Source organism: Canis lupus, chromosome 13 (genome assembly GCF_003254725.2).
Source record: "Canis lupus dingo isolate Sandy chromosome 13, ASM325472v2, whole genome shotgun sequence".
Lineage (NCBI taxonomy): Eukaryota > Metazoa > Chordata > Mammalia > Carnivora > Canidae > Canis > Canis lupus.
Window position 1 is genome coordinate 41,522,926 of NC_064255.1, and position 25,324 is coordinate 41,548,249.

A 25,324-nucleotide genomic window follows, 5' to 3' on the forward strand; every position below is an offset into this window, starting at 1 on the left:
ACTTATCCTCCTCGTTTTGGGGGTGAGAATAATTTTGAGAGCAAGAATAAAACTCAGTTTATGCTGTTTGAAGCTGTCCTTTTTGGTCTGCCTCCTTCACTATGAATAAGGGCCACTAAAAGATATGGTGTCACGCCTTATGTCTTCAGAAATCAGAAAAATAAGTATGTGACTATGAGTCTTATAGGTCTGGAGAAAATGAACTAATTGAATATTGTTTTGGATTTAGTTTTGCTTTCTCTAGTACAATGCATACAGCAGCCTATAAACTTTTCTGTTACATTTTAATTCCAGATGTCCAGGGCATGGTCAGCTTAACTTCAAATGGACTCTGAGTGAAATCTGACTTCATTAGTATATATTTGGGTGACTTTTTGTTGCTTTTGGTCCTTCTTGCTCAATGTTTATTGGAGTCAGTTCTGAAGTAACCACATCTGATGGTAAAATTAACCTGAAGAATGTCTGCCTAAAATATTTCAGAAAATATGCATTTTCACATCTTTCCCTAAATTTTAGAACTGAAGGAACTTCAAGAATACCACTTAATACCACTTACATAGACCTTTATTTGTCTTCGAAATGAAGAAATAGAAAACAAAAATGTCAAGATCATACCTAGAGGCAAAGTTAGGGGTGCATCCAATTTTCTCACTTCCAGTTGGGTTCTTTGCCTATATTGCTTTATACTTAAAACAAAAAAGAAGATATTTAAATAATTCCAACTAACAGGATATACCCAAAAGAGATTTTACTTGGATTAATGTTTTCCTTTACGGGACGGTAATAGTAATGTTTTGTATAGGAAAACAAACAGCTGTTATATTAGAAGTCACTTGAAAAAGAAATATGGGTTAAAATATTAAATTGTTTATATTTGATTAATTGACATGATTTTACTTAGTATATAGCTAAGATAATCAAATTACTGTGACAAAGACAGAAGGGATATTAGAGATTAAATTAAAACTCTAGTTGATATAGTGTTTGATTTACAGAGTATTTGCATTTGCTCTAGTTCAAAGGAAAAAATAAGATGTTATCACTAAATACTATTGTATTGGATAAATGTGATGTGATTTTTAACCATATTACCATGCAGAAACTAGATTACTATCAGTATTTTGATTGGTATAAAGTGAATAAAAAAGTAAAAAGTGAATATTTAGTTGCAAATACATTTTACATCTGCTTTTGAAAACTGTAGCTACACTGGGGAAAACAGACTTATGGAAAGTGAAGAGCTGTTGAGATGGAGAATTGGACTAATAATTATTTTAAGGGATTTTCCTAGAATGTTTAATTTCCTGTATTCTTTCTCCCGTCAAGTTTATCTCTTTGCACCTTAATCAAACTATACTTTTCAGACTGGCCTGACCATCTTTTTCATCCTCTGTTTTCTGCATTTGGTTTAAAACCATAGACCTTTCTTCATTTTCTCTTTTTCTTCCTTTTTTTTAAATGAAATATTTTGTAAAGTATGAGCTAGAATTTCTTCAAAACTTAACTTACACGGAAATGTTTTTCTTTACTTCTTTGGTACTCAATCTCATTACTCCCAGGTTTAAAAAATGAAAGAGGCCCATACACAAGACAAATGGTAAAGTCAGGGGGAAAATGCCTTCATAAAAAGCAGAAAACTAAAATAATAGAGAAATATATAGGTTGAATACATCAAGCCATTGGTTATCATTGCAAATTAATGTGTTTATAATAACCTAAATAGAAACAAGGAAACTCATCTCATACTCATACCTCACAGGGTATTTGAAATATTTTATAGGTGCACTCCAGCAAAGAAAATGATGAGCAAAGAGAAGGGATCTCTCTGGTGTGATGAGAAATGTCACAGAAAACAAGAAATAAAATTTGGGCCTATGTTTCCCAAATTCATGTGTTTTTCAACTCTTTCAGATGGAGGATCTTTTCTAAATAACAAGAAAGACATAAAGGATCCTGTTTTGTGGAAAACTTGCTTGGTAATTTGATTTTTAAAATTCTGTTCACATTTATATTTTATCTGTTGTAATATTTGAGGGCTGCATCTCTTTGTCCCTATGGTCAACTATGTCTCACTCACCAAAAAAAAAAAAAAAAAAAAAAAGTAGTTATCAGTTAAACAAGTGACACTTTATAAAGTAACACAGTTTCTTCTGTACTAACAAAGACTTCTTCAAAAAATGACGCTTGAAAGGACACAGGTTAAAATCAGGTGCTTGCTGCTATTACCAGAAGCAAGGTGGCTCCTAGAGTCACACAAAACAGGATGGGCCCAGTGAGGTCCGTTTCATTCATGATACTGCCGTCTGCTGGCTTCAGTGGGTTTAACACGGTCAAGGTTTTTTGCCATATGTGATTAAAATTAATCCCAAGTTCTGCAAAGAGGAAAAAGAAGGGGAGGGAATAATATAAATATATATAAAAAAATCAACACGAATAATGTTTACTTACAATTAACATATCTAGTTAATTTACTTAGCACTTGATTGATTGTCACTCCTTCAAAATCTAAAGTTCTATGTAACATATAGTAATTTGAAAAAAAAAATCAAAAACAAATTTTTTGTTTGTTTCCAAACAAATACTTTAGAGAAATAATTACATCGAGGAAAAATTTCCCTCCCTTAGGGCATCAAATATAAGCTTAAAATCGAGTTGAAAATTGAGATATAAAAAAAAAAAAAAAAGAAAAGAAAATTGAGATATAGACACTCTACATTCAAACAGTAAAATGTAAAATGGTAGCTAACAGACCAAAAATCCCATCCTATTGTTTATTTAGATATTTCCTTCTCCCCCACTTTTCCTTAATAACACTTTTGAAATCATATTATACTTATATCAAACATGGTATAATTTGTTCAATTAGCAGTATTATTTAAACCAAACATATTTAGCCCAGATCAGGGATATTATTTCTACTCTGCCTGATGAGAAAAGCAGTTCTATGCTAACTGCCTGAAACTCTGCAGAGGAGAAAAGAGGATGGCCCTTTCTTGCACCCATGTTTGAAGAAGGTCAGTGCTACTGTAGTTGAGTCTGTGTGCTCAAAGATTAAATTCTTGAGACAATTTAACTTTTCCCTTTTGTGAGTAGAATAAAATATCCAAAATCAGTGGGGCTCAGTGTCCATGAATCCAAACTCATTTAAAAATACCTAATTTGAGAGGGCGCCCGGGTGGGCTCAGTCGGTTAAACATCTGCCTTCAGCTCAGGTCATGATCCCAGAACCTTGGGATGGAGCCAGCACTAGGCTCCCGGCTCAGTGGGGAGTGTGCTTCTCCCTCTCCCTCTGCTCATGCTCTCTCTCTGCTCATGAGTGTGTGCACTCTCTCTTGTGCGTTCTCTTTCTGTCAAATAAATAAAATCTTAAAATAAATAAAATCTTAAATAAAATCTCCCAATACCTTGCTTTTAAGTAATTCTGACTGCCACCTCAAAGATCCTTCTGCTAGATCCTGCCCCCTTACATCTTTTTTATTTAAAACATTAAAAAACCAGCCATCTGACACCCACTGAATACAGAAATAAGTATTAACACATCAGTTTCTTTTCCCACCACTTCTATAAAGATAAATGTTAAGATGTATCTTGAGTAGAGAAAGGAACACTCAAAAGAGAGAACATGGGTTTACTATTTAGGAATCAATAATCAAGCTGGCTACCCTCCCTCTATTATTTTAAATTTGAATAAGAGTAACGCAGAGGCCCAGAATAATTAGAGATATACTACTATAAAGAACATACATTTCAACAAAAAAGAATCGAATAGGCTTTTTTTTTTCTTTGCTGTTTCCCCTGAATTTTGCTGTGAGCTCTACAAGATTTGTATGAATTCATTTCACAGACCTGTAATAAGGCTAGGACTGTTATTTTATTCTTATTTTATGCATCAGATGGCTGAGGTTTTGACATACTAAGAATTTGTCCAGGGACACCTGGGTGGCTCAGTGGTTGAGTGTCTGCCTTTGGCTCAGGGCATGATCCCAGGTCCAGGGATTGAGTCCCACATCAGGCTCCCTGTGGGGAGCCCGTCTCTCTCTCTGTGTCTCTCATAAATACATAAATAAAATCTTTTAAAAAAAAAAAAAGGATTTGTCCAAAGTCACAGAACTAGTAACAGAAAGTCTAGGTTTCAACGCTAGAGGATCTGACTCAAGAACCCAAGCTTTCCCCTCTAAGACAAGCAATCCAATTACGAACTGGGCAGAGGACGTGAATAGACATTTTTTCCAAAGAAGACCTGCAAATGGCCAACAGGTACGTGAGAAGGTGCTCAACATCACTAATCCTCAGGGAAATGCAAATCAAAACCACAATCAGGGGCGCCTGGGTGGCTCAGTCAGTTGGGTTGAGCATCTGCCTGGGGCTCAGGTGGTGAACAGAGGGTCCTGGGATCAGCCTGCTTTTCTCTTTCTCTGCCATTTCCCCTGCTTGTGCTGTCAAATAAATAAATAAAATCTAAAACAAAACCAAACCAAACCACAATGAGACACCACCTCACCTCCATTAGAATGCTATTATCCAAGAGACGAGAAACAACACACATTGGTTAGGATGTGGAGAAAGGGCAACCCTTGTGCACTGTTGATGGGAATGTAAATTCATGCAGCCACTGTGGAAAACTGTATGGAAGTTCCTCAAAAATTGAAAAATAAATAAATAAAAGGGCTCTCACATTCCCAGCATGCCCACTGTGGTCTGTCACCAGGCCAGGCTGGCAACATGTCCACCTGCAGCTGAGGACGTGGGCTCCTGGAGGTGGTGGCTTCGGCTCGGAGCCCTGCGGGTCAGTCCCCAGGGACTATGACCTGAGCCCTGAACCTGGCCAGTTTAAAAAAAGAAAAAAAACATAGTACTACTACATGATCCCACTTCTGTATATAAATACCCAAAGGCAGCAGAAACAGGATGCTGAAGAGATATGTGTGCTCCCACGTTCAACGCAGCATCTTTCACAACAGCCAAGACATGGAAACAGCTTCCATGTGTGTCAGTGCTTGAACAGATCAAGAAGACACGGTGTTTACACACAATGGGATATTCATGCGTGAGACAGAAGGAAATTCTCCCAGTTGCAGCAACATGGATCGACCTTGAGAGCATTATGTTAATCGAAATAAAACAGAGAATGACAAATACTGTGTAGTGTCGTATGTGGGACCTAAAATCATGGAGGAAAAAAAGAAAAGTCAAATTCATAGAAACAGAGAGGAAGAGTGGTTAGCTGAGGGTGGGAGAAGCAGGAAGAGGTTGACATGAAGGTGCACACACACCGTCTACGCAGAACAAAATAACGCCAACAACAGGAACAAAAACCCTGCTTTCAATCACGTAGCTACGGATGCCAGTGTATATCTAATCTCATAATGGTTGTATTTTTTTTTTTTTGATTGAGCCCAATTCTCCCCCTCAATCATTCATACAAGGCATTCCGCTTCCCTTCCCAGGACTTAGGAATGGTCTTTGGTCGGGTATGGGGTCTGGTATGGGGTCTGCTTCTACAGGAGACCCCGACACCTGATATCCTGCATATCCGACACAGAATACCAGACGGATGCTTGGGACTGCCGTGACCTAGAGGGGCCCTCCTCTGTCAGGGACCTAGACATTTCCAAAAGCTTTTGCCAGACATTGATAAAGGTATTTTTTCACTCGGTTCATATCCAGGCCGACAACCGCTATCCCTAGCTTGAAAAGAAAGAATGCGACTAGTTAATAGCGAGGAAATCATGCCTATGTCAATTTCCACGCTGCGTCCTTTTTATTATCAGCATATTTACATATTTCTTAATGAATATACACTTTAGAGAAGATGAGCGGTTCATCACACTTAAAATGAAGTTAGAATGTCAATGTGATTTTTAAAAAGCCGGAGATCTTTAAAAATGAGAAATATTGTGGTTTAAATTAATTTCGCCTAAGCCTTATGTTGTTTTCAAACTTTATTTTCAATTAAGACATTTAGGCTAGCAATATGTTTTCAGTATTTACCACGAGAAAGTGGCCTTTCATTCAAAATACCTTTTTTCCCCTCAAAAAAACATAATAATGATTTCCTGAAGAAATTCAGATGAAAAATGCCTTATGAGACATTATTACTGATTTCAAACATTTATTTGACGGCATAATTAACTTCTGCACATGTTTCAACATCGAGTCGTGAAACCGTTGAGTGAACGTTAAGACCTACTAACCATCATCACCCCAAAAAAGATTTTATGTGTTTTCTACCAAAATACACCTTCACAATATTTTGTTTTCGAATTCATTACGATACGCAAATAAGATTAAAGTATTTGTTAATTGCAGATATCCTAATATAACACCTTATTGTGTGAGATAAAAGAGGAAACTGCTGTGAAATGTGAATGTAAAATTTATTGTTTTGCTGTCATCTAGTGGTAGTAAAGTATATGATATATATGCTATAAAAATGAATTAATATCTTTGTTTTCTATGCAAATTGTGGCACTGGCCTTTTAAATATAAACATCAGGCTGTGCTACAAATATAAGTACTGAGTATCAGAGTAATTTTGCTGGTTTGACAGACTTGAATTGACTATTATTCTTCAAGATATATATTTGTTAACATATTGATTGTATATTATCAAATAGCAAAAGTTATCATGCTTCTATAAAACTACCATACGAGTCTTTTAGACAACAAGGTGTTTAAGGAATAAACAAGCACATTTTCAAATAACATATTTTGGTGTGAGGGATGTTAATTATTACAGCTTCATAATGTGATAGCCTGTTTGGCGTGTGCTCAATAAAAACTAGCAAATGCCATTTATCACCTTATCCTAGACACCCTGCCTATGGCTTTTTCATATCTTTGAAACAGATGATGCTTGAGGCTTCCACAAAGCCACCCACTCTGAAGAGCATATTGAATCAGCACCCAAGAGTTTCATAGATTCAAAATGCAATATTAGGTGCAATCTCTTGTATCCCTAATACACTAGCAATTTGCTGGGGACAATCACAGAAAAAAAAAAAAAAGTCTGAGAATTTTCTCTAAGCTATATAAAATGGGAGGGGAAATCCAGTATATTTCTTATTTGAATTTAATAAGATATTAGAGGAAGATGCTTTAAAGTTTAGAATATCACAGTAGAGACATTTAGACAAGCCAAAAAGATTGTTTTCAATAAATGTTATAGGACAAGTTTGTTAATCATTAAAGAAAAAAAAAATCCTACCTCACATACTAACGTAAAATAATTTTTTAATGAATCAAAAATTTAAGTGCAAAACAGAAAGATAATTCAAAAATTTAAGAATACACAAGAGGATATAAAGAGTACCTAGAACTAGAGAAGTACATTCTAAACAAAAGAGCAATCAGGAAGGAAATTTACTAAGAAAAATATTGTAGAGTTGAAAACATAAATATTAAAATTTCTATACGCTTTAACGCTCTATTAAAAAATTAGATGGCAAACACCATCTAGGAAAAAAATGCTTGCCATACATATTCCAGGCCATCATTAAATATCATTACCATAAAATATCTCTAAAAATAAACAAGGAAAGGAAAAATCTTAAGATTCCAAGAAGAAAATCTGAAAAAAAAAAAAAGCAAGAAGAATAGTCAATCAACATGAAAAAAATGTGACTTTCCTAGTAGCCAAGAACTACAGAGTATTGCTTTATGCCCACCCGATTCACCAAGACCTCTCCTATTCTACTATGAGCGAGTGAGAGAGGGAATAGCAGGCTCCCCGCTGAGCAGGGAGCCCCCAGTGGGACTCGATCCCAGGACCCTGCGGTCGTGACCTGAGCCCAAGGTGGACGCTGGACTGACTGAGCCGCCCAGGAGCCCCAGCTGGTGTGTGTGTGTGTATGTTTTGTTTTGTTTTTTTTTTAAATAGAGATGTTGGTGGAATCAAGGAGAATGTTTAATGAGGACAGCTTATAATTTTCAGGTATTGATTATCACTGCAGAGGCAAACTAGAATGAATTGGTTAAACATAACTGATCCCAAAATCTAACTGGCTTCTAAAAAGCCAACAAATCTATTACATAATTTTCTGTGCTTCTCTAAGTGGTTTACATCTTTCACAAAAAAAAAGAGAATGTTTTAATGCCAAGCGGTTGGCTGTGTTCATATGAGGCAAACACTGGTCTTCTGATGTAGAATATTGGGAGTCCTAATGTATCCCTTCTCACTTGAACACCTATAAAGGGGTTAGAACATAATAGTTAACCTATTACTATTTCTCCGTGGCTCTTAAATTTACGTCTACTTGAATTTTAGTTTCCCGGTCCCTCTGCTTCTAGCATCAATGCTGATTTTCTTTAACAGCAAACACAGCAGATGAGGGGGGCTGGATTTAAAAAAATAAAATAAAAATAAAAATCAATGGTTAGAAGACCCCTGAAATCCCTGAAGGACCTTCAGCTGCACGGGTCCAGTGGTTTCCTTGCCACCAGCAGTGCTATTTACTGCAATCCTACATCCCTTCCCATTTACTGCAATCCTATATTCCTTCCCATTTGGCCACATGTAGCTGAGATGAGGGGGCCTCAGGGAAGAGCCAGGGAAGAAAAAAACAAAAACAAAAACAAAAACTGGCTTGTCTCCATGATAAAGAAATATTGAGAAACGACTCCCTGGGCTCCCAGGCATCATAGCAGAAGATACGACCTGCTATTGGGAAGTGGCTCCGCTCCCTGGGGTGGGAAGGGTCGTTCCCTTGGTATAGCCACTCTGCTGAAAGATGAGCACTTGAAGACACTGAAGACACCCTCAGTAACTGCCGGGCCCCCCGCTGCCGCCCGTTGTCTCCCCACTCACAGGAGACAAACCCCAACGCTGAAGCCCCTCAGCCTGGCACACCCGGCTCTGCACCGAGGTGTGATGCATGCGGCCCAGACGCACGTGCAGGCCACGTGCTGACTCTTGCTCTCAGCCTCCCAGCTGTGCACACACGAACAGCACTTCCTTAGTGTACCTTCTAGCAAAGGAGGCTCTTCCTCAAAACTGTCCACGTAGGAAGACTGTGAATAATAATCTGGGCTGGACGCTGGCTGGAAAAGTTGGGCCTCGCCACCTGAGGGCAGGAGCATCTCCGGGGGGATGAAGGCAGGCTGACGCTGGTCACCGGCTGGCTGTCTGAAGAAAGGAAAATACCAATTTTTATTCATCTCAGAAAGGGACAGCGTGACAAATCACGGAAGGAAACTTCTATGAGTTTCTATGAGTTTCTATGAGTTCTCTTAGTGTTTATGAGGATGTACCCGTGGAAGAAAGAACTTGCTTAAAATTTACCTTTAATTAAAAAAATGAAGTCACTGGTCGTGAGAAGGTTTTAGAAGAAAGATCCATACCAACTAACATTTATTTGATTACGTGCAATGTGCTGGACACTTTCGCTCATGTTTTGTCATATGATGAATACTCTGGAAGGTTAAAACTGTGGTTTTAATCCCATTTGACAGATAAAGAAATGAAGGTTCATGGAGACTGTAAGGACTTGCCCGGTGTCACAGAGTAATATTTCAGGGGTTGGAGTCCTGAGAGAAGCTGTCTGAGCAGTGCTCAGACTATACAATGTTGTTTTTCTTTTAACTGATTTTCAGGGGCATCACCAGACATGACAACCCTTATAAACCTATGGAAGCAACAAGTAAAAATCACAATTTTAATAGTAGAGTCAATTCACAGGAAACAAACCAAATACATCAACTGCCTTTCTGGCTCTGGCAATTCCCAGACAGTTCCTGCCCAGTGAGTGATCTCTGAGACCTAAGACGATTCTCTGGCTGGCCTAACGTCCTTCTTTGGAAACAAGGTTTCCTGCAATTTAGTGGTGTTGAAACATGATGTTTCCATACTTCCTTGACTGTGCTTTTTAATTTGTTTTTTTTTTATTCCACCATTTGCGTGATCAAGTTGGAAAACAACACTGAGTACGTAATTTCTTACTAGAGCTAGAGAAAAGGAAGGAAGAAGGAAAGTATATGAGACTCTTTTGTCATTTTAAATTATTTTTACTTGAAGGAAGGGGGAGACACCTAAGGCCTTGTCCTTATTAACACGTTTAAGTTTCTTTCATCAGAGCCCCTTAGGCTGAGCTAAAAATTCAGCCCAGGATTCTGAACTTTGCAGCTCCCTGTGATCTGTGTTAAAATATTTACAAAATGGCTTTTCATACTTTCCCTCCAACATTAATCTTAATATGAAGTCTAAGGGTAACACACTCAACTTCCCTTATATGAGTAAGCCTGACAGAGAAAATCATCTTTTCTGCAAAATAAAGCTACCGAGATAGAGATATGCATTTAATCATTCACTAACTCAACCGTAAGCTCATTAGGCTCAGGGACCTGGTGATACTTCTTGGATTCCCCCACAGCAAGTGTTGATTATTGTGATTGCTCACTTAGCCATGGGACATAGCCTTTTTTTTTCTTTTTCTTTTTTTTTTTTCTTTTCCCAGCGAAATAGAACCACTATCAAAAGTACCGGTAGAAATGAAAAATGAATTATAACTAAGAACCTGAATGGCCTGTTGGCTGATAAAAGCCCCCTCTTGATCTATATATACATTTTTTTTAAAATATAAGCATTTCTAGAAGCTTAAAGGGGGGAAATAAAGTTGACTCAATGGGCCAGCATCTAACGAAAGCTACTTCACTGACAACTGTCCTGGCCTCGCCGTAACTCAGGCCCTGGTGTGGCTAATCAGGCTTGCGGAGAGGGAACTTTCACGATTACTCCCTGCCAAGCAGTTTCCACGTATGGGGGAATTTAGCATAGTTGGCTGCCTTGAGCCAACCTCTGAGAACAGAAAAACACAATGGAAAAACAAATTGTGCACATTTCCAGCTAGATCCCATCCCTTTCCCTTTCTTTCCTCTCTCTGTGCTCCTTCATCCAGCAAAACTTCTATATCAGGAGCTCGGCCTCTGGTTGTCCTTATCATAATGGAGATGTAATATTAAAATTCCCCCACCATGTATTTAAGAAAGTATAATTTCAAAATTTGTCTAACAAAGGAAACCCCCAAAGGTTTTATCTACGAAAATTACCACGGTCCCCTGCTATCAGTGTCTGAATTAAAATTCTCTCTTTGTATCTTATAATTTTGTACATGTTGACGCTAACATCTTGCACTACGTGTCAATAAATGAAATCTAAGCAAAACTGATAGTTCAGTTTTGTACTAAAACTGTACTAACACATGGTTAGTACACAGTTCTACCCAACAAACTCTGTAAAATAACCCAGTTCTCAGGTTTTAGGCCTTTTTCTGAAAATTGCGATGAATAACTATAGTTTTACTTAACTATGTATCTTTTAAATTTGTTTTAATTCCAATATACTTAACATACAGCATTATAATAATTTCAGGTGTACCATATAGTGACTCAACAATTCTATGCATTACTCAGTACTCGCTGTGCTAAGTGCTCTCTTAACCTTGTATCTTGGATACTTTACTAATTGCTTTGTCAAGCACATAGCCCTGACTTATTAACCTATTAAAGGCAATTGCATGAGTTAGATTGGTGTCCCCAGTACTTTAGACGGTAAGGTTATATCATATCAGTATTTTGTATAGCAACGGGAATTTTGCAGAGTTTTATCAATGAAATATTCCTCTTTTCCTTGATTACAGAGCATCTTAATTAGCTCTAGGAGAAGGCGCTTTTTGATATTTTGACGATTTCAAACTCCGCACATTATTCCATGTGAAACAAGTGTCAACCGAATTAGACCAAAAGAAACGACTCTGGCTGGTAGAGTTGAAACGTTAATTTTGTTAGTAGGCATCTCCTCTCCCTGTAAGCATTACTCAAAACAACTGTGAGAGGACTGCAAAAGATTCCTTTAGGACAAGTGGCAACATTGTGGTCATACGGCTCTTCATCTGCTTCCTGGCTCTGCGGGGGTTATACTTCTGCTTGTAAAAACAGCCCAGTGATAGAATTTATCTTAAACCAAGCACAGTGGTTAGCAAACATGCCTCTGGAGTTAGACTGCCTGTGTTCCAATCCCAGTGTTATAATCTCAGGCTAATCACCTCACATCTGTGCCTCGATTTTCTCATCTGTAGAAGGAGGATCATAATAGAATTCACAGAACAACAACTTGTGGTTACTAGAGGCAACTTGAGGTTTACAAGTTTGGGGGGGGATGGGCAAAATAGGTGATGGAGATTAAAAAGTACAAGCTTCTAGTTATAAGACAAATTGCGGGGATGACAAGTACAGCATAGGGAATATAGCCGATCACACCATAATAATAATGCACAGTGACAGATGGTGAGGAGCATACGTTAATGTCGAGAATTGTCTGATCACTACCCTGAAACTTATATAATTTTATTCGTCAACTATACCTCAAAAGATATGAACCAATAAGAACCAAATAAAAAATAAACCAAATAAAAAATGTACTAGTCAGTAGCAAAGTAGAATAAGGGCTTGAGGTTCTTCTACCAATATGCCCAAGCCATTAAAAAAGTCTCTTACATAATAATTAATAATAATAATGGAACTCATAAGATTATTGTAAATTAAATTAGCTTAAGTAAAAAGCACCTAGACTGGTGTTGGGCATTCAAAAAATGATCAATGAGCATTAGCTATGTATTTGTATGGCCTTCTCTTCCTGAGACTTACACTAAAGCATTCTAGACCCCTCCACACGCCCTGGAACGGCATCTTCTATATTTGTTAATAGAATTGTCTCTTCCTCAAAGAAAACGGCATTAATAGGAGGCCAGGAGTTTATATGCCTTCTGTGCTGTTCATCTTTAGCTTTTTATCATTTTGGTTTCCTTGCAACACCCAAACAGACTCTGACCACATCCCACCAGTCTTGCGTTTTCCTACCAGGAGAATCTCCACTACACTCATTCAGGACGTCGGTCTCTGAGCAATAAAGCAATAGCCATATGCCTGGTCTGTAAAGAAAACACTCTGTATGTTCACCAATTCTTCAGCATTTCCCTCTTCACCACCCATACCTGGGTTTATAAAGTTCCAGCAAGTCTCCAGACGGATGATGTTAAGGTAAGGCATAGTCTCCAGCTGGGGACACTTTTTTTGCCTGGCTCTGAGGCAACAGGACCTCACATTCATCTTAAGGCAAATATAGAAGATCATTTTTAAAAGACTCGGTAATAGTTTTTATGATTACGGAAATATGTTTTCTGTGTCCTATCATAGAGTCACTAGCTGCACACTTTATTGAAAGTTTTCTTCTTCCAAAACTGTAGGTTTGGACTTCCATCCTGACGGTCCCCTGATGCTCCTTTCCACCGTCAATCTGATCCAGGAGGCATGTAGGTGATGAGCTGACTCCCAGGGTCACGTGGACAGCTAGGGTGTAAATCGGCGGTAAGAAATGTACGTACAGTTCACTGAAAGATACGTACAGATATGTACAGTTCATTGAAAGTTTACCTGCACATCTTAACTAATATTAAAGTGTGGGTATATTTCACGTGGCCAGGTGACAGGAGCGTGGCTCCCGAACCTCAAACTAGGAAGGGTTTCCGAATTTGCAACACCATTACCTCCAACGGCCTGACACAGCAATATGACTGATCTACAACCAAAATACCCTGTGGACTTAAAAAAATTTAGTCTGTACTCCCAGAAACATTTTATTTATAGACGTCTCCAGGTGAGTCAGTAAAATCAGACATTTTAAATATCTTCAGTAAGAAAAAAAAAATGTACAGGCTCAGTTGAACGGTGGTGTGTTTTAGGGAACAGTGGCAGGGGAGTTGACTTCTACGTTTCCAGATTCTGGGTGACTACATGCCATGTACTATGTGTGGAACACTAGAGGAAGATCATGTCTGGGGGATTCAGAAAAGCTGGGGATCTGGTATCGGTCTGTCCAGGTCCTACTAAAACATTCAAAGGGAGTTTTACAGTTGTCCCCTTTTCTGCAAAAATATCTATGTCTTTCTCCAAATCATTTGAATAGATTTCCCATTGTAAAAAAACAGAAAAAGGGCAGCCCGGGTGGCTCAGCTAAAGGTTTAGTGCCTGCCTTCAGCCCAAGGCCTGATCCAGGAGACCCGGGATCGAGTCCCACGTCAGGCTCCCTGCATGGAGCCTGCATCTCCCTCTGCCTGTGTCTCTGCCTCTCTGTGTGTGTGTCTCATGAATAAATAAATAAAATCTTAAAAAAAAATAGCAAAGTCAATTTATAAATAAATAAATACATAAATAAATAAATAGCAGAAAAATATAGTTGGAAAATACAGCCTCGACAACTGACTACAGGTGATTGGAAATAATGCCTGTCTGCATGACTGGATAGTTATTTAAAATGAGGAAACTCCTTTCTTGTTTATTCTAAAACAAGAAAACTTGTTTTTAAATATAAATATTTAATAAATAAATAAATAAATAAATAATTAAAAATTAAAAAATAAATAAATATAAATATTTTTAGGGGCGCCTGGGTGGCTCAGTCGCTGAAGTGCCTGTCTGCCTTTGGCTCAGGTCAGCATCCCGGGAGTCCTGGGATCAAGCCCAGCACGAGGCTCTGCTCAGCGGCAAGTGTGCTTCTCTCTCTGACCTTCATGCCACTCGTGCTCTCTCTCTTGCTCTCTCAAATAAGTAACATATTTATATATATATAAAATATATATATTTTTTAAAATATATATATTTTTAAATATTTGTATAAAAATAAATATTTTTATTGTTTTAGTAAGCACAATCAGCTTTCAGATCAGTATGCCACTGAGAAAGATTTTTAAGCAAGCTCCAATAGGGGGACCTGGGTGGCTCAGTTGCTTGAGCGTCTGACTCTTGATTTCAGCACAGGGTCATGATCTCAGGGTTATGGGATTGAGGCCCAGGTCAGGCTCCATGCTCAGCATGGGGTCTATTTGAGATTTTCTCCCTCTGCCCTTGCCCCTACTCATGCATGAGTGTGTGTGTGTGTGTGTGTGTGTGTGTGGTCTCACACTCATAAATAAATAAACAAATAAATAAATAAATTCATTCATTCATTCATTCTTTAAAATAAGCTCCTATCTACAGGGATGGGGGTGGACAGAGACAGAGAGGAGGAGACTAATTGCTTATAACTATCCCCGGGATCCCTGTGTCTTTTGCCAGGATGGTCAACATCTTATTTTGATTTTAGGTGTATTTTAATTGCACTCACTATTCACCATATGAATAAAGGATCAAATCTCTGGTGTTCCATGTACCCGGGTAAGTCACTGACTTGACTCTGTGTTTTATGTACCTCATAAAACTACCACAGCTAATATGCCCTTTTCTAATTCCTGAGACTTGCAGTGTGGATTGGAATTTAAATGTTACTGTGTCCAAATCATGACTTGGATTTAAATGCTAAGCAACTGAAGCAGGCTGGGCCACCACCTTAATACAATATAATCTTGAATTTTCCCCACTTGATGATGTTAATTTCCATCTCTTCGTCATCTTGATTTCTGGACAATGTTGATATGCGTAATCAAACGGAGAAAGAAAATTGGGTGGCAGCTTGGCGGGGGGAGAAAGCTGTGGTCTGTGAGTCCCTGTATGAGGATAGAGCCTTGTTTCTCTCTTATTGGACATGTTAGTTTAATTTACTCTGAAAATGTAGATTATAGATGCAACCCAGGTGTTTATTCCATCTGGAGAAAAGAAACAGAAGGTGACGAGTTTCCTTCACTACAACAGGAGAACTGAGCAGAAAAATCTTATTAGATCACTCTCATTGCCGATTGCCTGTTTTGAGCTACATCCTGTAACACCTTAATGCTCAAACTACTCCTGCTTGATTAACACTTTCCTGGCAGCAGACACTTTATCTTGAACTTCCAAAGCGGTAAATCATAAATGAAATAAAATTAAGATCTTTTTTGGTAGTTAGAGTCTGCAATGGATTGAGCCAAGTCTCTACAGCCTTACCCTTTTGTCTTATTTTTTAATAAATATTTTTAAAAGTATCTTAATTTATCTAATGATAATACTCAGAGAGAGAGCAAGGGAAGAAAGGAGCATATAGGTTTTCATTTTAGGAGATTTTTATAGGAACCTGGCTGGCGCTGGACAACATAGACTGGGTTCATGAACGGGATTAAACTCCAGATATTTAACTTTTATAGTTTAAAAAAAAAGTTGATACCAATACGTTTCCCTACCACCATAGAGGAATGGCTCAGCAGGAGTAGCTAGGAAACAGCACCTATCTGGCCGTGTCTTCAGGAGTGATCAGCTGGTGGAAACCATTTCCCAGTTAGTTATCCTTTGCATAGCTGGAACAGAAGGGTTCCCACTACCTGTCGTGTTTATTCTAATTTTTCCTCCTTTACCTGGAATTTCCAGGGTACTTACCTGTGCTTAGAAAACCAAAACTCCAAGAATTAATAAGTTTGAAATATTTGTTATGTGTTTTTTTTGGCTTAAACTTCTTGGAATGAGAAACAGTAACCACACATCCCAGTTTTCCTAGGATGGTCCAATTTTTTATTCCTATTATACCAACATCATTATTACTAGTAGGCATTTTACTATTAAAAATGTCTCAGGTTTACAATAAATTATATGCCCACTCTAGTAATGAGTCTAATAAAACAATTTTGAATTAAAATCCAACCCCCATTTCTTATTACTGTGTGTCCCTGAAGAGGTTCCTTAATTTCTCTGACTCCCTGCCTTCTCATAACTAAAACAGGGAAAAATAATGGCCCTCATCTGAGGATTATGTGGGGAACCAATGAGTTAACTGACATAAAGTTTACAAGTGCATCCAACACACAGTAAGAGGTCAGTAACATTTCTCTCAAAAGTCAAAAGGTCTGACGCTTCCCACAGTTCACTAATCTGGATCCACAAAAGAACATCCAAAGCAGCAGCAACTGTATGAACAAATATAGTCCGTTTAAGTGACGTGAGACAACAAAATGTCCATTGCTATGGCAAGGTATAGCTATAGGAAAAAATAACATTTAAATAATAGTTTAACTTTAAAACACAGTTTCCTACACATTTTCACCAACTGCTCTTCATAATTCCATAAGGTAGGTATTATTTATGTCCTTATTTATCAGTGTAAGACACTCAGGGAAGTTGAAAGTCTGTTTTCTTTCTTTCTTTCTTTCTTTCTTTCTTTCTTTCTTTCTTTCTTTCTTTCTTTCTTTCTTTCTTTCCTTCCTTCCTTCCTTCCTTCCTTCCTTCCTTCCTTCCTTCCTTCCTTCTTTCTTCTTTCTTTCTTTCTTTCTTTCTTTCTTTCTTTCTTTCTTTCTTTCTTTCTTTCTTTCTTTCTTTCTTTCTTTCTTTCTTTCTTTCTTTCTTTCTTTCTTTCTTTCTTTCTTTCTTTCTTTCTTTCTTTCTTTCTTTCTTTCTTTCTTTCTTTCTGATTTTATCCATTTATTCATGAGAGAGAGAGAGGCAGAGACCCAGGCAGAGGGAGAAGCAGGCTCCATGCAGGGAGCCCGACATGGGACTCGATCCCAGGACTCCAGGATTAGGCCCTGGACTGAAGGCAGCGCTAAACCACTGAGCCACCCGGGCTGCCTGAAAGTCTTTCCCAATATCACAAAAGCTAGAGCCAGAACTTGAACCAATTCTTCTTACCCTAAATGCCCCGTTTCCTGTAGTAAAGGGTAAATATTAAATTCTTAGTCGTTTTCACTTTCAACTCAAGTTGAATTGTCAACGCAAAATAACCAACACATTCTGAAATATGTTTATTTCAATTCCATTTAAGAGTTTTCACATTGGGACGCCTGGGGGCGGCGGGGGGGGGGGGGTGCTCAGTGGTTTAGCGCTGCCTTTGGCCCAGGGCATGACCCCAGGGTCCCGGGATGGAGTCTTACATCAGGCTCCCTGTATGGAGCCTGCTTCTCCCTCTGCCTGTGTCTCTCATAAATAAATAAAATCTTTTTTTTAAAAAAAGTTTTCACACTGTATTACAATTGCATATTTAATTACCCACTAACATAAATTCTTAAATTTTATGAGGGAAAAGATGATAGACTTCTTTTTTATCTTTGGGTTTGTAGCTCCCTTCTAATACCCAACACACAGCAGGCATTCAAGAAATGTTTACTAGTTAAATAAAATCTATCTCTTGAGCAGTGTCCCAGAAAATATCATGTAAAATGAAAACACGTTCTGTTCTATCCAGCGCCTGTATTCAGGCTTCCTGTTAAGTGATATTTTGAAGAGGAGACGAGCTACCCACCTAGAGATGGGCCTGAGGTGAACTGAATTAACTTCTCTCACCTTTCCTGATATTTCTTCTTGGGTACTTTACCAAGATATGCTGGGGAGAGCTTTTGCTTTCCCCCAGGGAAGCCTTCCCTATGTAGAAACCCTTGCTAAAATATTATGACTTCTTAAAATAAAAGCACATTTTTTCAAAGTACTTACTTTCCAGATACATAAAGATGTCCATAGGCATTAGAATCTTCAGAACTCAGCTCCTGATTATCAATAGTATAATTAGATTGGTAAAAATCAGAGTCAAATTGTCCCAAGTTTGACATCCTGAAAAATAAGAATGTTTTTTACTGAGAACTTTATGAGTCAATAAAACCTCTTTTGAGGTATTTCCAAGGATTAATTGGTGATGTGATTATGGGTGGATTCCTATTAGAGAACAAAGTATTCTTTGGATGGGTTAAACTAAGTATTAAGAAAGGGTATAGAAATGTATCTAGAAAGTCATCTATAAAATGTATATCTTCAAAATTAACTTTTCTGAAGTTTTCACTCACGAGGACTGTGACTTTAACTAAATTGGCTTTAACTGATGAGAAAGAACTAACATTTTCCACCAAATTCCTTATTCTCAGCAGTTTAAGAGAAAAAGTTTAAAATTAGTATACATGTAGATTATTTTCCCTTGAAAAATATTAGCTCCTCACTTTGAATGTGTGGACACATGTTGAGAAGCCAGAAAGCAAATGGCTGATGATAATCTTATTTGAGTTTCATTTTTCCTAGAGCTTTAAAATATGCTAACAGCCTCCCCTGCCCCCCGCCCCACACACACACACAAAATCCCCAAATCCTACATACCAATCTCCTAGTTTTACTCTCCAATTCCTAAAATGTATTTGGAACATTTTCCTTTTTCTCATTCCTTGCCTGCTGCTCCTAGGCTTCTGGCTAAGTCAGAGGGAGAAAGGCTCAGTTCAGCTAAGGGAGGACTCTTTCTATACAAACTCTACATAAGTTCTACTAACTAGGAGCGAAGAAGAGTGTGATCTTGACTTAGATCTACTTGGCTAGAAATACTAAAAGGAGGAAGAAAGTTTTGAGAGAAGAAGTTGGGGAAGAAAATAAAAGGTGATAGTGGCTCTTTGGATGAAAATTACAGAATGGAGAATTTTTTTCAAGTGGACAGATATGGTTATTCAACTCAACATTTTAATCTTTATTTTTCTTTGAAAAAATTTTATTTCAAAGGAATGAATTTAAAAATCATGAGGATCAATCCACATAATACAATAATTTATGGAATACTGCTAATAATAAGTTTCAAATGAAATTGCATTAACAGCCTTAGCTCTAAGATCTTCATTAATCAGAAATATTCGAGTAATTGCCAAATATATCAAGTTTTTTCAGTTCAGTAGAAATATAGGAAGTTTTTCTAAAATTAGATGCAGCAATTCATATATCTGACTTAGTAAATCAAGACTTTTCATTAGTAATGTGTATGAAAGTAGCTATGAATTATGATGAATTATGCAAATTAAAATCTGGACTAGGAGAATGTAAGTTTTTTTTAACAATTTATAGTTTAAAGAATTTAAAATTTAATAGCATAACTTTCTCAGTCCATGAAAACATGTTGTTATAAAGCATAGTGAGTAATTTCAAGGGAGAATACAGTAATATGCAACACTTTATGTAACATGACTATCGGTAATGGAGTCCTTACATAATTCAGTTTCATGTTTTGTTTAAATGCCAAGTTTTTTAGAAGGATGAGACACATACCTTTATAGTTTTTATGTCAAAAGATGTTCCAAGCAATGTAGCTTTGTAGCTTTACTTGAGAAATATATAACAAATCAGTTCGTGAAATGATGACCTGCTGGCTCTCCACATAAGTTTCTAAATTTGTACTCTGACACCCTGAACAGATGCTACAGCCAAAAAAAAAAAAAAAAAAAAAAAAGGCCAAGGCGAACAACAACAACAAACCAACCCTGCTAAAAGCTGGGATATCCAATATTGTACAGGACTTGTTAAAGTTTACAAACACAGTAAATGGTATAGAGACATATAATTTGATAAAGTGAAATGGTAGATTGAGTTTCTCTGTGTGCATCTCCCATTAAACTCTGATTTAAGATCACTCATTTGAGGCAAGCAATGGAGAGCAAGAGGCCTTAATCTTCCTTTTGCTTCATAATCTATGAGAATATATTTAACCTAGACAAGATTTCCTAATAACATGCAGCCAAAATCAATATATAGTACATGACCTTAACATAATGATTTTATCAACAATCTGATAATGGGGTACTGCCAATTTTATCCAAATCTGAACCAACTTACATAAGCAACATTTAGGAAAGGTACCTATAATCTACCTCTGATTTTTTTTTTTCCTTTCTTTCTTCTCCAGCAGAGCCCAAGACGGGTATACTTCTGTGATCTGATCTAGTAGAGCTTATTGGTAGGGCATGTTCTGTTCTGTTTTCAAGCCAATCTTGACCAATTTCCACCCCTAGAAGCTACCTGAGTTGGTTCCCTCTTGTATCTGTGGGTCATTTCCAGGAGTCATCTCCCTAGTTCTGACCCAGGTATCCTGGCTAATACTCCCCAATCCTACCAGGACCTGCCAATATCCACCTCATGGCTGAAAGCCCATTTCCTCTGTGATCTCCTTCATGTAAATTCCCCTCTATAGGACTGAGATTTCCCATGTATCCAGATCTCAGTAACTGAAATCTGCTGTTCAAGGGTGAATATATTTGGCAGTTAGAAATTTTCAACTAGAGCCAAAGGCAAGAACGATAAATTACAGTTTTTCCCACATTATTTTAAAACATTTGGAATTTGAATTTCTCTGATCAGAGCTGTCAGTCAGATAATAGTGGCTTATGTGTGTACTGAGGATCTACTATTGAGTGCCAGACTGTGTTCTAGATGTCATACTTACAGAAGTGTGGACAAAATTATAAAGAGAGATATTTTATTATCGATTCAACTATATCTACAGCAAATAATAATGACTAGCAAGGCATTGTTCTATGAACTTTAGGTTTAAATCATTTTAAGTTTTGCAACGACCTTATGAAGTACGATTATCTCATTTTAGAGGAAAAGAAATAGAGATTAAATAACTTTCAGAGGTGGAAGCTAGTAGGTGAAAGAGCCAGTGTTTGAAACCTGTAAGCTAAGTCCAGGGCCCACATTATTATTCTAGATAATTTCAGGAATCAACTGAAATCTATCAAGTAGTTGGCATATGCTATTAAGAGGTAGAATACAAAGGGGGGGAGGCATTCAGTGAAGGCCTCGTAAGAAGGTCACTTGGACTGAGACTTGACTGTTGAGAAAGAAGCCACTTGAAAGGCTATGTAAAGAGGATTTAAAGCAAATTCTCATGAATTTTGCAGTTTGTGGCTTAGAGAGAAATCATGCAGTAGTGGTTCTGAATCAGGGAAAAGCTGAAGGAGATGGAGGTTGGTGGCATAGACGGAGGCCAGAGTAAAGGACATGGTAAGGGGTCTACATTCTATTATAATTGAACGAGATGTCATTGCAGGATTTTAAGCAATGGGATGACATGCTCAGTTTTTGCAGAAATTGGTTAGGAGGATGAGACACAGGTGGCTTAGACTAGGACAGCAATGGAAGCAGAACTGGTGGAAGAATCTGGGCAGCTGAGGAAAGGATGCCTTGGAAGGGTCAAGCCTGGGGCAGGTGTAAAAGTAAGAGGTTCATTCTGGGCAAATGATGGTAAGTTGTTTTAAGTGGATGAGGAACCATGGAGCTAGTAATGAACAGGTAAAAAAAGATACGTGGAAAGAAGATAGGGTAGGATTCAACTTCTACTGAATAGGAGGGAAAAAGAGAGGGGCAACTGTTGAGGATGATCTCTAGAATTCTGACAACTTCCTTGTCCTCATATATTAATGTCATAAGAAAAGGCCAAATTGTTATATAGTAGCCATATTTGGATCATCATACTTTCCATTCTTTCTTTCAAAGTTCTTTGTGTGAGAATGTTAAGTTCGTTCCTGTAACAGCAAGGACGCAGAGTGCATTCTTTTTTTCTGACCTACAAATTCACTGAAAAGTTTACCACAGATAATATGTTCAATTTTACTCCATTTAAAATTTATTTTTTTCCATTTAAATTTTAGTATTTTTTATTTTTTCCTATTTAAATTTTAAACTCATTTTGTGATTTCATGCTTTTCAACTTAGTTTTCCTTTATGAAAAACAAGCTTGACCAAATGAATTGCAGAAATACATGGTCCAAAAATGGCATATAAGAATGAAATTAATCTAAACCTCAAGTGAACTATAAGCCATGAAACACTGAAAAACAAAAGGACTTCATTCTGCTGATAAGTGCATTAATGAACATTAATATATGCATCCGAATACTTTGAGCTAATCTTATACATGTAACATTGTATGTGAATAAAATATGCATTTAAATTTCTTTTCCATGAACGAATAGCCTCTTATATACATAATGTTTGTATATAGTGGAGATATATATGTCTCCAATAAAGAAAGTTTAAACCAATATTATAAACAGTCAGTTTCATCAATTATTTTGGATCAACTACACAAATAAATATTTCTGGGTTCTGAATGATCAAAGACTGGATAATATGAGTAAGGATTCTCATCTGATACAAAGTGCACTCACTATGTTCTGTTCACAATCCTTCTTTCCTTTCCTCTTTTCCCTTTCTCCCTACCTCCTGTCCTTCCTCCCATCCTTCTGTTCCCTCTCTAAATTCTCTCCTATGGGGGATCCCTGGGTGGCTCAGCGGTTTGGCGCCAGCCTTTGGCCCAGGGCGCAATCCTGGAGTCCCGGGATCGAGTCCCGCGTTGGGCTCCCGGCATGGAGCCTGATTCTCCCTCTGCCTGTGTCTCTGCCTCTCTCTCTCTCTATCATAAATGAATAAATAAAAATATTTTTAAAATATATAAATAAATAAATAAATTCTCTCCTACGGTGATGTCATCCATTCTCCTGGCTCCATACGCTGTCCATGTATAGACAGGTCCTGAAGTCACACACATAGCCCTCACCTTTCCCCACAGCTCCAGACTATTCGGTATTTCATAGACATTTTGAGCTTATCGTAACTGATTTTACCCAAAGTGGTTTCTAAAAATCTCTATGCTATCCAACCTAACGCTCTCTTGTCTGTTCCAAGAAAGGGTGTTGCAAACCACTCACTCACTCCTATAAGAAATCATCTAATTCTTCAATGAATACTACAGACTCTACCTCTAAAATGCATCTTCTGGGACCCCTGGATGACTCAGTGGTCTAGTGCCTGCCTTGGGCCCAGGGTGTGATCTTGGAGACCTAGGATCGAGTCCCACATCGGGCTCCCTGCAGGGAGCTTGCTTCTCCCTCTGCCTGTGTCTCTGCCTCTCTCTGTGTGTCTCTCATGAGTAAATAAATAAAATCTTTAAAAAAAATGCATCTTTCACTAACCAAGTCTCTCCATCTCCACTGCTGTCACCCTGGGTTAAGCTACCATGTTCTTCTTAGACTTCTGTTTCTAATTACTCAAGAAAGTAAGATGTCCCTTTCAAAGTAGCAGATTGGTAGATGATAACAAAGTTTACACAAGGAAGACTATAAAAACTGTACCTTTAATGGCATAGTGACTTACCGAAATCAGGAAAAGAAAAAATCTGTTGTTGCTGACTATAATTAGCAGTGGTCATGAGAAGAATTTCCATCCACATAATTTCTTATTCTCTCTGGTGATCTGTCGGGTGTTGAAGAGATTGTGAGTTGATCAACAGCTTTATCTGAAACAATTCGCCCTTTATCTGACAATTAGGCAAACATACACATGTTAAATTAAAAAATGAATGCTTAAAAAAAAAGATGAATGCTTAGATGGATGATCACTACTTTTAATATTGCATATTTAAAGCCCAGTATTTCTAATTGATCTAATTGCTGTGTATTGATCTAGGAATCCCATAACATTATGACATCTCTACTGTAATCCTTTGATATAGAAATGGAGGCTCAGAAAGCTAAGTGACTTGTGCAAAGCCACCCCCCTAGTATGGGGCCCGACTTAACTTGGAATATCAATTCCCACATCCAGCCCTGTTTTCTTTCATTACTCAAACTGTTTCTCCCAAAAGACTGTCTGTCGCTGTCAAAAACACTGCTGTTGGGGATGTACCTGTTTGGAAACACTAAATATTTATGCGCAACCTGCAAAAAATATTTTTCTGCCGAGCAGTTGCCAATGATCCTTGAGAAAAAATGTGTCATGACTTTCTATCTCTGCCGACAGAGAAATGGATTGTTACCAGTGTTTATCAGTAATTATTTTATTGGGGCTGTCTGTATTGAAGTTTAATGTACAATGATTCCATTGTGACTATCAATTACTACTCTTGGTAAGGCAGAAAGAATACAAGACAATCCGTGTTCCATTACTTTAAAAAATATATATATATATTTTTTGGTCAGTATTCTCTACATGTTCCTTTGTTAATACCATGTAAGATCTGCTCCTGATCATCCGCCTTTAAAGACCATGCTGCTTCCATTTTATAAGCCTGAAACTGCAGCCCTGAATATTACATAGTAACATGAAAATGGGCATAAAACTGTTTCAATGCATGAATTTTAAAGAGCTCAATGTGTTCTATGGTAAGAAAATGAATTACAGGGTTGTCCCTCATTAATGTTGTCATAATTTATCACTGAATTCCAATTTAGCTATTTCTTGTTAGCTTGCACTTTTATCTGAGGGAAAAAAAAGGAATCTAGCAGAATTATTACTGAACACATGAAGTTTTTAGTTTGGTAATGACTTAATTAGCAAAAATATAAATTGCATCTGAAATTATGAAAGTTGATATGAGTAGTAGGTGAGTTATCCATTCTTAGTAAACATACTACTATAAAAATCATTTTAAAATGTAGTAACAAAATCTAATTCTTTCTTTCTTTCTTTCTTTCTTTCTTTCTTTCTTTCTTTCTTTCTTCTTTCTTCTTTCTTTCTTTCTTTCTTTCTTTCTTTCTTTCTTTCTTCTTTCTCTTTCTTTCTTTCTTTCTTTCCTTTCTTTCCTCTTTCTTTCAGATTTTATTTATTCATGAGAGACACAGAGGGAGAGGCAGAGACACAG

The 25,324-nt window shown here is 37.4% G+C and overlaps 1 protein-coding gene across 8 annotated transcripts in view; it reads right to left on the reverse strand.

Moving 5' to 3' along the window:
• The window catches only part of YIPF7 (Yip1 domain family member 7), a 43,702-nt gene that overhangs the window by 5,904 nt on the left and 12,474 nt on the right, over positions 1-25,324 (reverse strand). For 4 of the 8 annotated variants that reach the window (XM_025435883.3, XM_035714272.2, XM_025435884.3 and 1 more), the window contains 4 exons: positions 23,839-23,937; positions 18,376-18,492; positions 8,964-9,124; positions 2,227-2,372 (listed from right to left, as the gene is read on the reverse strand). In XM_025435883.3, the coding sequence (XP_025291668.3) occupies positions 2,227-2,372; positions 8,964-9,124; positions 18,376-18,491 (423 nt within the window). In that variant the 5' untranslated portion in view covers position 18,492; positions 23,839-23,937. Of the gene's footprint in view, positions 1-615; positions 687-2,226; positions 2,373-8,963; positions 9,125-18,375; positions 18,493-19,026; positions 19,160-19,953; positions 20,073-23,838; positions 23,938-25,324 lie in introns of those variants that run through there. The other 4 variants (XR_007401653.1, XM_025435881.3, XM_049092924.1 and 1 more) reach the window with 4 other exon arrangements.